The following is a 15,898-nucleotide window of genomic DNA, read 5'->3' on the forward strand; positions in this document are numbered from 1 at the left end:
TACGCACTTCAGACCATTATTTTTGGCTCGTTGTTTATTTTTTTAAATAAGGACAATTCTATATAACTTTGAGCAATATCACATACATCACAAGAATGATTCATTTATATGCAAATTGTTTTCCACTGTGTGGGCACTGGCGGACCTCATCTGGGCGGGTGTATCGTGCTAACGTGCTGCTCCAAAAGAGGAGTGACAGATATTAAAAATCATTTTCAATTATTTAACTCGATAATTTTCCCCGAATTTTTTTCTCTAAACAGAAAAAAGACAAATAATTATAGCGAGAACAGTAGAAATGCTGGTTTTCTCCCATTTCCATGAAGTTAAATTGTCATAGCACCAAGAACATTTTTTAAACTGTAGATAAATAGATATTTTGATGTCGGTTTAACCTTTAGCCATGCTTCGTAACAGTCAACAAAAGGGCACGCAAGGTAGTTGCTCCCGAAACAGAATCGTTGTCGGTTAAGCAACCGTACTTTTAATGTACCAAATAAGGAAGATTTCTAATGTACGCGAGACTTGTAGAATGTCTCTTGTCCACTCCCAAGGGATCACCGCCTTGTCGCGCTGGGGGTGCTTAAATGCATTTCGCAGGGGGCAGAGGTCTACAGAATCTTGACAGACGAGCCGTATGCGGGCGCCTTTGCCAGCCCGCCCGGATAAGTATAACTAAACGGTGATCTATGTGTATATAATGTATATAGATCCCCCCCCCCCCCCATTGTAAATAGTCCCTGTATATATGTAAATATGCCCCCCCCCCTTGTAAATAGTCCATGTATATATGTAAATATGTCCCCCCCCCCCCCTTGTAAATAGTTCGCTGTATATATGTATATATGTCCTCCCTTGTAAATAGTCCCCTGTATATATATATATATATATACATATATATGCCCCCTCCTTGTAAAGAGTCCCCTGTATATACTGTATATATGCCACCACCCCCCCCCCCCCACATAAATATATGCCCCCCTAGTAAATATCCCCTGTATATATATATATATATATATATATATATATATATATATATATATATTATATTATATATATGTATATATGTCCCCCTTTGTAAATAGTCTTCTCTATATATGTATAAATGCCCCCCCCCCCTTGTAAATATTTCCTTGTATATATGTATATATGTCCCCCCTTGTAAATAGTCCCCTGTATATATGTATATATGTTCCCCCTTGTAAATAGTCCCCTGTATATATGTACATATGTTCCCCCTTGTAAATAGTCCTCTGTATAAATGTATATATGTTCCCCCTTGTATATAGTCCCCTGTATATACGTATAATTGTCCCCCCTTGTTAATAGTCCACTGTATATATGTATATATGTCCCCTTGTAAATAGTCCGCTGTATATATTATATGTCCCCCTTGTAAATAGTCTCATGTTTATATGTATATAAGTCTCCCTTGAAAATAGTCGCCTGTATAGAGCAGTAAAGTTAGGTGCCCCAAACGTAAACAATAACAAGTTGCTAGTGATTTCCGTTAGGGACCGGAATAATTTACGCACAATATAGGTCTCCCAATTTTGTAGTTTGAGTTGTAGGCAATACACTTTCAGTATTGAAAATATGTTTACATAAAATCTAACAGTTGCAGAAATAATAATATAAGGCTAAATTATTATGAAAATCAGGCTCCGAATAATTCTCGTTTTGTTCACACCAGCGCAATAATTTGCTCTGGTCTAAAAATAGATAGACTGTAACTTTTGATAAATTTTAGAAAATTTTACCTTTTGTTCCATAAAATATCCATATCTAGACATTATTTGATGCATGATCGAGTATTTATGAATATGTGTTTCTTTTGCCACCTAACAGCCAAATTTTAAAGGTTATTTTTTTCTATTATTTACATTGGAACGTGAGCTGTCAAGACAGGAACATGTGGTTTGCCACGTGCTTCTCGACCTTTGTTTACGTTTGGGGCACCTAACTTTACTGCTCTATATAAGTCCCTCCTTGTAAAAAGTCCCCTGTATATATGTCGCTCCTTGTAAATAGTCCATGTATATATGTCCTCTGGGGACAGTGGTTGGTATATATGAATATATGTCCTTCCCTGAGGACAGTCTTTGTATATGTATATATGTCCTTCTCTGAGGCTGAGGACAGTCATTTGTATACATGTCCTTCACTGAGAACAGTCTTTTGTATATATGTCCTTCTCTGAGGACAGTCTTTTGTATATTATTATATGTAAATATGTCCTTGGCTGGAAGAGAAACAGTCAAATGCATAGTGTTAGTTTTGTCTTCAGCCCAAAGAGTTCAGCCTCAAAAGGTGGGCGTTACCTTTGAGGAACTCTTCATTGCTAATGCGAGCTCTTTATTGAATAAACGTAAAAATGGTGTCATGTGGTAAGTCATGTGAACAAGCTGTCGGAAACTCGGAAACATGAAACAACAATAAAATGGAGTTGATACAAATCGCGACTGTTGACAGAAAGTGATAGAAGGATGACATATTTATCGAGATACTGCCTCTAAATCATTCAGCCTTTCAGATATGAAGCAGTTGTGTTGTCAGTCGTCAAAAAGTGATTAGGAACAATGCATGACGCTTACCAAGGCGCCGCAATTCTTGAACGTTTGCCATTGACAATCGAGTCGATAGCTTGTTATGGTAAATTTCCATAATCACATTAGTAGTCTATCATTATCATTATAATTATCAGTACCACTTCTGACTTCTGTTCCCTAATCTCAATGTATGGAGGTAAACAAAAGCTTAAGAAAAAGGCTGCCTCTATTATCACCCCCGGGATGAGAATAGAAAAGCGATCGAGCTCTCACCCCCGGGATGAGAATAGTAGAGGTAGTTGCCCCTTCTCGCTATTCTCACCCCTGTAACCAACAGGTAGGGAGAGTAGCCTAGCCGCCGTCCCTTCTCGCTATTCTCACCCCTGTTAACCAACAGGTAGGGAGGGTAGCCTAGCCGCCGTCCCTTCTCGCTATTTTCATCCCTGTGTAGGGTCAGCTTAGCACCCCCCCCCCCCTTCCTCACTACTCTCACCTGATCATCAAATCTCTCCTGGTACTGGCCGTAAGGAGGGTGAACATGTATGTCGTGCATTTAAAATGTAGACTGGCTGGCTTGAGATATGGGAATCATTGTTGGAAATCTGTCTACGGGATTTTCTCTCTCTCTCTCTCTCTCTCTCTCTCTCTCTCTCTCTCTCTCTCTCTCTCTCTCTCTCTCTCTCCTCTCTCTCTCTCTTTAAGCGAAATGGATTCGCCCAATATCTAAGAATTGGACTTTTCCTTTTATGGGCATATTATTATTTTGTGTTGACTTAGCTGTCTCAATTTCTCCCTACGTTAGGTATTTTAACTTGTTTATATTTTCTCGCTCTCTCCCTCCCCCTACCCCAAACTCTATTTCTCTACATCTTTTATATTGTTTGTATTTCCTTTCTCTCGTCCACTCAATAGTTCATATCTCTCTCGCCCTCTCCCCATCCCCCCTCTCTTTATCCCTGTCTTTCTCTATTTTAATTTGCTGGTATTTTCTTCTTCTCTTTCTCCTCCACTTTCTATTTCGTCTCTCTCCCACCCCCCCCCCCCTTCTCTTTCTTTCTCTCCCCTGTCTCAATTTATATCTCTCTTTCTTACCACTCTGTCGTTAATTTTTCCAGTATCAACAACCATATCTTTCAAATATTGATGCTATGCGTGTAGTTTTTTAAAAAAAACATAACATCTACCAGTCAGATATAATATATCACATGGGTGCAAGAATGCTGGCCAATTGGATTACCGAAAAAAACGTCGCCGGCATTTTGCGATGTGGATTTGATTGATTTTTTTTTTTAAATTTTTAATTGTGCAACTTGTGACAAGAAACTTAACAAATTACTGCATTACAACCTTTGGATTAAACATACAACAATTGTGGACTACTATTATGAAGACTAGATGAATATTGCAGGCTTTTTCAGATTATATGTCTGGTCATGTCGACTTGCAGGCTTTTTGAGGTCCAGCTGCTTGCACCCATGTTATCAAGTCATCAAGGCACGAAACCTTGTGTAATGTTAAATGTTGATTAACACTATTCGGTGAGACCTTATTATAAAAATGACAGCTAAAAACAATAACAAAGAGCTGGATGACGTCAATTTTGTTCCTTCTATACAAGAGATTTATCAAGATAACGCATATTTGACAATAGAAATAGACTTAGAATTGAAAAATCTACAAGATTGCCAAGTTTCATATGAGATAAAGTTTATTATTATTATTATTATTATTATTATTATTATTATTATTATTATTATTATTATTATTATTATTATTATCATCGTCGTCATCATCATTATTATTATCATTATTATTAGTAGTAGTAGTAGTACCCTGGCTGTTGGTTAGGTAATAGTAATACGGGATGAGCAGGGGTGGCGGCTAGGCTAGGCTACCTACCCTCCCTACCTGTTGGTTAACAGGGGTGAGAATAGCGTGAAGTGGCGAGGACCTCTATTCTCATCCCGAGGGTGAGAGCTCGATCGATTTTTATTCTCATCCCGGGGGTGAGAATAGTCACTTCGTAAGAAAAAAAACATAATAGGTCCTGAGGCTGTCTTTTCTACCACATAGCCTATATGAATCATGGAATAGGCTATCTAGACGTCTACGTCTAGAAGGCAATTTTAGTGAGCAACACTAATGCAATAACTCCCAGTCCAGAGAGGCTCACTACTCACTGTAAGGTGAAAGGCTGTCGTTATTCTCAGACATGTCTGCCAGTAAGGAAAACTGATTATTGGCAGACACCTGTCTGGCAATAATAAAACAACTGGACTTTTGATTATCGTGTTTTTATGCACCTCCGTTGACGGTGGATCTTAACGGACCGTTTTTATACACCTCCGTCTCGCATGCGCATCCCACCCAATTTCATCAGCAATATTGTGTTTCTGTATTTGGACACGGCGAAAGTTATATTTGTGACATCTTTAGGATGTTATTGTTAATAAATTTATATAAAGATAATAATAATTTATAAAATCGAAAAATAAAACCAGAAAATAGAAGTTGCATTGAAGGAAAAAATAATGTTTTAGAAAGACCTGATTAAATCTGATGAACAGTCAGGTGGCTCCGTAGCCCATTGGACAAGACTCAAACCTTGAAAGTACTGGGTTCGATTCCCATTGTAGACATATTTTTTAAAGTTTACTTTACAGAGAAAGACATTATTTTTGTTTGTTTTTTAATTTTTTTTTTTTTTTTTTTTTTTTTTTTTTTTTTTTTTTTTTTTGTTTTTGGTTTTTTTTCAAAAACTTTTTATCATGTTTTTAAAAAACTTCGATTTTAATTTTCTAAAATTATTTATTTATTTGAGATCAGTATTTGTGTGCCATGTTTCTTTTTACTTTTGATGTTTTAAATTATTGTTATTATTCTTTAATTTATTATCATTGTATAAACGTACATAGGTAATCACTAAGCAGCGTGCTAAACTACAATCTAAAACTATTTAAACCTCATGGACATATGCAGCAATATTTTCATTAATTAACCATCACCGCCAATGGAGGTGCATAAAAACGGTGCGTTTTTGTACACCTCCAATGGAGGTGCATAAAAACGCCACCTTTGATTATTGACAGACCCACAGCTCCGATTCCGACAAACCTTCTAAGGCAGATGACTTAACCATTCGGCCATGAGATGACCCACATGAATATTGACGCATATAATATATAATAATATATATAATATATAATATTATAATAACTTACTATCCATCGATCGATTTCTTATTGGTTAATTTTATGTTTTTATTGGTATTTTATTAACTTTACTTATTTCTATGTGCATTTCAAAACTTTCCGTTTTCTGGAATGTATAAATGTTTAAAAGAGCAGAGTTTCAAAAAGTGTCTCTGAATAACAGTCCATCGATATTGCCAGACACTGTCTGCCAATAATCATTTTTCTTATTGGCAGACATGTCTGAGAATAATCACAGCATTCTCAAAAAGCAAATGAAGTAAACATTTATCCATTTTTAAATTTTAAGTATAAGAACTTACACTCGCAACCAACCCTACTTTTTAGTTTAAGATAAAACAAATCATATTTTGTTCAATTTTCATTTAACCCTAATTTTTTCCATACTTACCATTCATGAAAAGGACTTATATGAAAGTAAAGCTTATGTTCTGACCTTTAAAATGATACCCAACACTTGCCATTTATTTTTTAATTGAAACAAACATACTGAAAACAAGTGGTGGACCATGTTCACTACAAAACCCAAACTTTTCTGATCGCCAGGAGATGCTGGTATTGAGGCAGCAGTGAGATCACAAATTCTCTCTGTAAAATTGACTAAAATGTTCAACAGAAAAATATCAATAACTCTGGAACCATGCTGGAGAGAAACAAATAAGGTATAAAATTAAATGTTTTCTCATGTCCCATCCACCTGACTGGGTCAAATTCAGATTGAGTTTGAGGCTGTTGTCGTTATCCATTCCATGCCACTGCACAGATACGTCCTGTCACTGTCAATGTCAATAATCATGTACAGGTTATTATTATTCGCAGACCCTTTCCAGATAAATTTTATACAAAATGCGAAACTAATCATGGACAAATAAAAAATCCTGCCAAATGCATCAATAAAATGCAAGTTTTCAAGTTTTTGACATTTGGAACTGAAAAAAAACTGGCATTACACCTCATTTTTTCAATCAGTAAGTACATCGTTAATCAGCAAGTGGATCCATGGTCATAGTCACCCACCATTAAAAATTTCACCTTCTTTTGTTTCTATCGTATAAATAATTCATAAATTGATGGTGGTTTTGGGTTTGATTAGAATTAAAATGAATCATTGGTGATATCTGTCGCTCACCTTTACTATTTCTTCCCCTGTATGTATCATTTTAAATATAATTTATCATTACACTTGCTCTAAACTAGATCCAACAACGTACCCAAATTAGAGATGAAAATAACAATCAAAACAATGAAGCAAAATTTCTGCTTCAAATTAATGTAAAATTATCCAGCACATAAATGAACAAATGAAGTTATGCATAAATCTTTGTTGAAAGAGAGTCGAGATGGGAAGCCCACATTTCTAATCCAATCTCTATTCTTTTGTTACATGGGTTCAAGTCCACCACTTTTTACTAAAAAAAAAAAATGTTGTTCTGTTTCTGAGCGAGAGTTTTTTAGATTTTTAAAAACAGTCAAATAAATGTATAGTTATAGTTTTGGGAGATGATATTTTTTTTTTGTGTTATGCATTGTTATATGTTGTTTTTAATGTATAATGTAAGCATTTGAGTGTGTTTCTCCTAGTCAGATCCTGTGCTTGTTTCTGGATGAAGCTTTTAGGTGATCTCAAACATAAGTACATTGATGGTATGTTCTTGGAATCTACATCCGTTCCCTATTTTGAACCATCCCCCTTTGTCTTACTTTTCCTTGAGTACTTTAATTGTAAATCTAGAATCTTCCAACTCTCCTAATTTTTGTTAAATAAGCGAATTAAAATAAGACATGTCCTCTTCCTCAACCGTGTCAGACAAATATTAATGACAGTGTCAATAGTACACACCACTAAACACTTGGTGACACAGCATTAACATTTTCTGTCAATGTTTTTTTTTTTTTAACTCTTGACTCCATGTTGATGTTGTTATGGTTAACTGCTTTGTTTGATTTATATTGTTGAAAAGGCTACTTTCAGTAAATAATTGATCTTTCCTTCTGTGACTGCAACAAATAAGTGTACCCTTTTGACTCGTAGGGATTGTATGGTAGTTATTTTTATATCTCGGCTAGTTTGTATGATATTCTGATGAATTAAAAATTGACCTCTTCATCACTTTTTCCTTTTCTTATTTAAAAATGATAGAAGTCAAAACAATAGAGTTTCTGTTATTATTCGAATCAATAGATTTTCTATTATTATGTTTTTATCCATAACTTTTGAATCAGGTTTAGTAATTATGTTTTCTTTCAGGATCCACACTTTTAGTCGGAACCAAACAAGGCGTACTGCTCCAGTACCGAGTACAAAGGAACAGGTCATCAGGTAAATCTATAACTATATATTCAATTTGACTCCCAACATATTATCTCATTCTCACCAAGAGGGGAGAAAGTTCATTTGACTATTAAAGCCTCAACAGTGATTTCCCTATTTTTTAAATACCTATTGGGTCTGCAATAACTGCTGAGGAATTAATAGAGAAATTGAAGGGTTAGGTTAATTTCCTCCCTTTGGTATGAATATTAAGAATAAATGAAGTGTTTAATTCTATCTCTCGTGTTTTAAACTCGAAGTATTTTAAAAGGGCAAAAATTCAATGTAAATATTATGAAAATTTGTCATTCCTCTTTGTCAACATATCAACTGTAAAATAAATTTGACTCCATGAGAAAAGAAACTATAAAGTTACCTGTTAACTATTAAGATATGAGTTACAATTTGGTTTTGTGTGTGTTTGTGTTTGTTTTGGGGTTTTTTTTAAATATCATTGGTAAATAAATTTATGTTACACGCAAGTCAGTACTTCATGAGTGTCTAGGAAACTCCAAACTTTGTTAACATGTTTTTACCAGTTCCCCTTGGTAACATTTAGTATCTGGAGCAACTTCAAAGGATATTTATGGTTATGTGCTACGAAATTGGATTAATGTTATGTTTGTTGATGTATTTATTATATCAAACTTATTTTAATAGATTCCTTATATGGTATTCATTGGATTTATAAGTTGTTTTTGTTTTAAGTAGAGGGTCAGCTTTTCCATAATGTTAAGGTCAGTAAATCTAAAATCCTGATTTCCCAAGTTCAAGTCTAAATCCTGATTTATGGATGGGGTCCAGTACTGTATATAATATTATACTGAATTTTGGTCATCATTGTCAACTGGGAGCTTATTGTCTTGGGTAGTGATGAAAACGCCTCTTCCTGTATGGGACTGAAGCGGTTTCTCAGTTGACGGAGGATTCACTCTTGAAACAGATCAGGAGAGCTACCTATGACTCCCTACAGAATTAACATTGCATCAGTGATGCAACTTGTAAATGATATATACATATGATTCTTAGTGTTTTGTTGAGTGTTTTTAAAATATTTTATTTTGGTTTGTCTCAGTAATTTGTGCATGTCGTATTTCTTGCAATTTTTTAAAATAGGGGAAATAAAATTTGATGTTGAACTTCAAAGATCCAACAAATCATTCGCCAAGAAACCTATAACTCAGGTAAGTACTTTGTGTGTGTGTGTGTGTGTGTGTGTGTGTGTTTGTGTTTGTGTGTGTGTGTGTGTCATAATTTGAAAAAGAAATGTTGAGTGTTTGGAATTTGAAGGAATTCTTCAAATTGTGCACTTTGCTATCTCATTTTTATTTTCAATTTTGAATGAGCATCATCTAAGCATGTTTTATTATGGCTCAAAATTAAAAATCAAGCTCTTGAGCAAGTTTCGGTTTACAAATATTTGGGTATTTTAATTGACAATAAATTGCAGTGGCATTTACAAACCAATGCTGTTATCTCTAAATTGAACAGAAGAATATATTTTATTCTGAAACTTTCAGAATTTGACCTGGACAAAACGTTATGCACCCTTTTTTATAGATCCGTTTTGGAGACGGTTATTATTTTTTGTATTGCAGCATGGTGTGGAAATGCCAGTATTTGCGACATTAAGAAAATTGATTTGATAATTGATAAAGCCAGGAGTTATACTCACCCAATTTCCAATGTGGAAGAACTGTTCAAGAGATTTTGTCTAAGTAAAATGGACAAAGTTATGAGGGATGACGATCACCCCCTTCGCAAATATATTAAGTTCTCCATGAGGAGCCGTCGCCTTATATCTATAAAAACAAAGACAACACGTCACCTTAATTCATTTTTGTCACATGGTGTTCGAATTTTTAATGCACAACTGCGATTTAAATTAAATACTATCTTTTAAATATACACTCACTAAAGGCCAAAGGTTTGGCCTATCTCAATTTATCAAATTAATATATAAGGTGTTGCTATTGGTTCTTGGTTGTATATTTTTACATGTTTGTACATTTGCATATATATATGTATACATTGTCGCCATAGATTCTCAACTTTGTGTTTATACATTTTTATGCATGCCACGTCTGTAAACGAATTTCCATTTTTTTGGATGCATCAAGTATATATTATTATATTATTATTATTATTATTATTATTATTATTATTATTATTATTATTATTATTATTATTATTATTATTATTATTATTATACATGAACAGAATTGATTCAACATTGTTTAATGATTAATTGATTATTTGATATTCGCTTCTGGGAAATATGAACGAAAAAAAGCTGCATTTGATTATGTAATCAGCTGAAGTGGCCTTATCATTGTAAGCATCACGTTATTTGTTTATAGTTAGATGTAATATTATTATGTTACAATGATAATTACCTATTTTGTCTTTTCTCTCCCCATCCACAGCTTGCTGCTGTTCCTCAATTATTTATATTAATAAGTCTTTCTGGTAAGTTTAATAATCATAAATGAATCATATCTTTAGTTGTTCATTATTATTATTATTATTATTATTATTATTATTATTATTATTATTATTATTATTATTATTATTATTATTATTGTTATTCAAGGTTGCCAATTTTAATTCAGTATGTTATAAACCCTCAGTATATCATCCAATCACCTGCTAAATGGAAAGAAGTGAGTACATAATGTCTTTTTACTGGAGTTTAGAACTCAGTAAGGGGTTGGTCAATGTTCAGTAACTTTTTGCCTCCTAATTTGGCAACACTGATTATTATTATTATATTATTATTGTTATTGTTATTATTAGTACAGTTCGCTCCATTGAATCGCACATCGGTTAATCGCACACACTTCGCTTGTACGCAACTCATTCCCAAAACACTGATATTTTTTCTATATAATCACTCCGCTTAATCGCACACCATCTCCGCTTAATCGCTACACACTGATTCCATCTTGATTGGAATGACAACCAACAGCCATATGAAATCAACAATGCTGTTTCCGTTGCACACAACTTTTAGGCTGAAGCATTCGATCGATTTGTTCCAATGGAAAATAATATACCCACCATCGATGAACTGACATCTCAGGAGCTTTTGGACTTTGTTCACCCACACAAAAGTCAATGCTTGGGTAATGAAGATGAGTCATCAAAATGTGACACGCGACCCCTGACAAACACTGAAAACTTGACATGGTGGACAAACCACATCATCATACCAACATTGGCGAGATTGGAGACAAGGATTTATACACAACTTGCACAGAATAGAAAGCAATCAACGGTTAATGAATACTATTCTTACAAACAATACTGTCATATTTAGTTGTCGAAAAATAAAATCCTAGAAAACAAACAACCAAAAGCAAAAAAAAAAAAGAAGAAGAAACAACCTTCTAATGAGGCTGTTTCTTGAACATGGCGGACCCAAGCCCATAGAAAACTCAGAAGTGAATGGCAAATGAAAGCTGGTGCGTGGATAGCCTAAACCCCGAGGATGTGTGATTAAGCGGAGTCGACTGTATTATTATTATTATTATTATTATTATTATTATTATTATTATTATTATTATTATTATTATTATTATTATATATGGAGAACTCGCAATTATACATAGAGAACTCGTGGAGATATAATAATAATAATGATAAATGGCATTTATATAGTGCTTCATCCCATTGTCTAAACGCTTTACAGTGATATAAAACAAAACATATTACAGTAAGACAAGTGTATATGGAAAAATGATACGAATTTGAGAGTTCCAAAAATGGGGGACTGAATATTGAAAGGATTGCTCACATATTTTACGCAAGGTATTAGGTTTGACAAGGATTGATTGGTCATTGTTTGACCTCAAGTTTCTGTTGGGGACATAGATGTTTAGAAGGTCTGTGATATAGGAGGGACTATCTATGTATTTTTTATTAATAGTATGTGCAGTGTTTTAACAAGTTTAAAATGTAATATCCTACAAACTGTGGAGTGATCCTGGACAATGTTGGAGGTTTCCACAAGAAGAAGAAGAAGAAGACTGTTAGTGTTCAAGGATTTGTAGGCAATAGTACAAATCTTAAAGGCAACTCTATTCTCCACAGGAAGCCAATGTAATTCATGGAGGAGAGTTGCCGACGGGTATTTGTGTTTATTTCGTACTTTGAGTCTGGCTGCATTATTTTGAGCAACCTGAAGTTTACACATTTTGTCTTAAGCTAAATTTATCCAGAGGGAGTTACAATAGTCCAATTTGGAGAAAATAGGGGAATTAATCAAAAGTTCTGCTGTATGCTCTGGTATATATGGCGATTTTTTTAATTTTTCAAAATTTCTATGTACATAGATTGTATGGTGTTATTCATATCGCTTGTCGTGGAAAGATCTTTATCAATGATGACACCAAGGATTTTTGCTTGATTGGAAAATTAGATTGTACTGTTTCTGAGAGTAATAATTGATTTATTTGCTTGGCCTTCCACAATGCTCTTATTATTATTACAGACAGGCATTAATTTATTTTACTTATTATACTTTTTAAAACATTGCTCTTGAATCATTCCATTCCCTCAATGACATCTAACGTGTTGAAATTAAATCAACTAATATAACTGAATACTAATTAAAAGGGTTCTTGGATTGAAAAAACAAACAAAAGAAATATTGCTCTTGAATAAAGCCTTTATACATTTTTTTTAAAATTAAGAATGTTGATGGCTCAAAAGATTTGTCTCGATCTATGCTTATTTCAACAATATAATTGCTCATATAATATGACTTCCCGATAATTTTAGGTGGTTTCTGCTGTTTATAGACTAACATGTAGTTGATTCTGATCCTATGACTATGACAGGTGTATTATAAAGGGACTTGCCAGCAATCACTTCTTATCTCTTTTCTACTGTTATTTATCCAAAGCTAAGAAAGCGTCATTATCTAAAATCTTGTGATTAATATTTCAGATAATGTAATAAGTGTACATGATTTGTCAACTTTTAACCTCATCACTTGTGTGCATAAAACAAAAGGCTCCAATTTGTTTGCTGTCGATTTACAGGTTAGCTTTAATTTATTATTCTTATAGATTTTTTTTTCTACCTAGGCTTTATCTTAATGAATGGAAATATAATTATAAGCACATGTATACTGTTTGGTTGATTTTATAGCACAATTTAGCGTCAGCAATTGCTCTATTAGTATAGTATAAGTAATTGTAATTAATATATGTTAACATCCATACGATTGCCAAGCTCGTTCAAACTTTTCATCAATATACTTTTTTTAAGTGTTTCATTTGTTATATTATATATTTATAACAATGCAATCGTTTATACAGCATTATATTATAATTTTTACAGTTAGTGCTTTCTGAGTTTGTATCTTTAGGCATATTTTTGTTATTAACAATTCTTTTTTTTTTAAATTTTCAATATGTACTAAAATCATCTGAAAATTTCTGATTTTATTGACAATTGTTTTTCAATGTTACAGACTGAAAACTCTGACAGTGATCAAGTTCTGTTAAGAATTGGAGTTGCGTCAAGGAGGAAAATACAGGTAATGTGATGTGTAGCTCATAAATATTTATCCCTAAGATATTAAGTCCATGTAAATTATGATTACTTTCTGCATTTTTAGGACTTGTCCATGTTTAACCTACTCAGTCCATAAAGATTTGCCCATTTTATTTGATTGGTACTTTTTTTGTATCCATTGAAAGTTGACTTTGTTATGCAAATCTTTTCTGCTAAGAAACAAAATGAACATTCCCAATCATGCAATAGTTCCTCGAGAACTTCTTTTTTTTAATGTTAACCCAATATCATGGTGACCTAACATCATTGAAATTGTAACTATTATGATTTGACTTTGTAGTAGAGGAAGAAAAAAAGGAGAGAAAAAAAAACCCAACGAAAAATAGCAGTATCACTACAACCCATATTATCTTCATCCAGCGTCAACAGCATTTCTCTATGACTCATACAGCATAATCTTTATTATCAGTATTACACAACAAACCATCATTTTTCAAACTTGAGAGTAACTGCCAAATGTAGAATTATATTTTTGGACCAAAGTAGTTGTGTTCATTTGGGTGTTATTATTTCATTCTCTGAAAAGTTAGCCACCATGCAATATAGCAATGACTATCCCGCACAAATCTTTGGGCCTCTTTTTCGCTTACGAAGTGCCCGAATTCGCGTCAAAATATGGGACGAAGCCGTTTCGTATATGCTATTTTAAAAAATTAATTACGACGCTGTTTATTGATGAATATGACTGAAAGTTGACACACAGTTAGAAAAAAGGTCATTTTAGATTATGTCGAGCGACAAAACTCGTGCGATTACCAGAAGACCGTTAAAAATAGCTTTTTACTCTTTGGAGTAAAATATTTCTAAAACTACCGGGCGTGGAGGTTTTGTCGCTGACAAGGCAATACATGAACATTTCTTCTTTTTGGTTGTAAAATTTCATATGAATATGACGAGTACTTTTCCCGTATTTTACAAAACACCATCCTAATTTGCTCTTCAAGTTTCAATCTTTTAATCCACTTAGTACGCAAGATACAACCAAAGGTCGAAAAAAATTGCCGAAAAAGCGTCCCATATTTTCGCGTTTTTTTCCTCTTTGCGGGTCATCCAAATAAATGACACCTTTGAAACTGCATAACTTGTTTATTTATGAATGGATTTTCAAAATTCAAAAACATTTTTACTCAGTGGAGATAGGGCTTTGATTTTAGACAAAAATTTTCCTCAAAAAGAGAAAAAAACATTTTTCATAGTCATTGCTATGCAATATCATACTTGACTTTTATCTACCCTTGCTTCACACATAAAGGGACCGATATTGATTCCGGGTGCAGTCGAGATTTTTTTCTGATCCTCCTTTCCACCCAGCAGTGATTGGGTAGCTGGGTCTGTTAGATCTGGTGAAAAGTACTTTGTGATAGACTAGCATCCTATCCAAAGGGTAGCAAGCAATTGTCCATTTCACACTATAGAAACTGTGATAGACTTCGGCTCCAAGGGCCTAATGGCTCTGGAAGACTACATAGGTTAGATAAAACAAGCATACATCCTAGACATATTCAAGGCTTTAGTTTAACACCGTCTCCAATACAAATTAGGTTTTTTGAAAAATTTCATTTGGGTTTTAATTTGTCTGCTATATGGGACAAGTTCTTTTAAATTTTGGTCTCATTAAAGAAAATTTCATGCACCTCCACCCAAATTTGACCCTAACGACATTTTTGTTCGAGGGTTTAAAAATTTTAAATCATTGCTTACCAATCTTTGTGTAAATTTCACTTGATTAACACCCACTTATTGATGTATTGTGTAGAGTTGTAATGATAATATTGCTTATACATTAAATTGAATTGATATATATATATAAATGTATATATAGTTCTACTGCATACGTTTTATACCACATTTAATATCACAAAGTATTTTTTAATAATTTATTTGCAGTTATTTACATGGAAAAATAGAGATTTTCACGAGTTTAAATTGGTAAGTTGTTGGGTTTTTTTAATACATATAATACTGCAAATAGCTTTTGATCAGAATTCATCCTTTATTACCGGAATGCATTTCTCGTAGACTCTGTTCCTTATTTTTTGGCCCACAAAAAGAATTCTGATTAGAATTATGAACATGTAAATTTTATGGTCTGTTTGATCTCTGTGATGGATCAAAGCTTGATCTCTGTGAGGGATCAAAGCACACCTCTTTAACAGAATAAGCCTTAGTACTGAGACAGATTTTCATATGTACAGGCTGGTGCTTCGCTTAAAGATTAAAGGACTGAAACGGTAGAAAATGCA

The 15,898-nt window shown here is 33.6% G+C and overlaps 1 protein-coding gene across 2 annotated transcripts in view; it reads left to right on the forward strand.

The window, feature by feature from the left end:
• Positions 1-2,360: 2,360 nt before the first annotated feature.
• The window catches only part of LOC144977271 (vam6/Vps39-like protein), a 60,236-nt gene continuing 46,698 nt past the window's right edge, over positions 2,361-15,898 (forward strand). Inside the window, exons 1-7 of one of the 2 annotated variants that reach the window (XM_078922308.1) lie at positions 2,361-2,652; positions 8,010-8,081; positions 9,189-9,256; positions 10,499-10,541; positions 13,023-13,117; positions 13,552-13,617; positions 15,543-15,584. In XM_078922308.1, the coding sequence (XP_078778434.1) occupies positions 2,580-2,652; positions 8,010-8,081; positions 9,189-9,256; positions 10,499-10,541; positions 13,023-13,117; positions 13,552-13,617; positions 15,543-15,584 (459 nt within the window). In that variant the 5' untranslated portion in view covers positions 2,361-2,579. The remainder of the gene's footprint in view (positions 2,653-8,009; positions 8,082-9,188; positions 9,257-10,498; positions 10,542-13,022; positions 13,118-13,551; positions 13,618-15,542; positions 15,585-15,898) is intronic. The other variant, XM_078922317.1, reaches the window with a different exon arrangement.

The sequence above is a fragment of the Berghia stephanieae genome, chromosome 1 (genome assembly GCF_034508935.2).
Source record: "Berghia stephanieae isolate SIO BIC M18660-M18661 chromosome 1, UCSD_Bste_1.3, whole genome shotgun sequence".
NCBI lineage: Eukaryota > Metazoa > Mollusca > Gastropoda > Nudibranchia > Aeolidiidae > Berghia > Berghia stephanieae.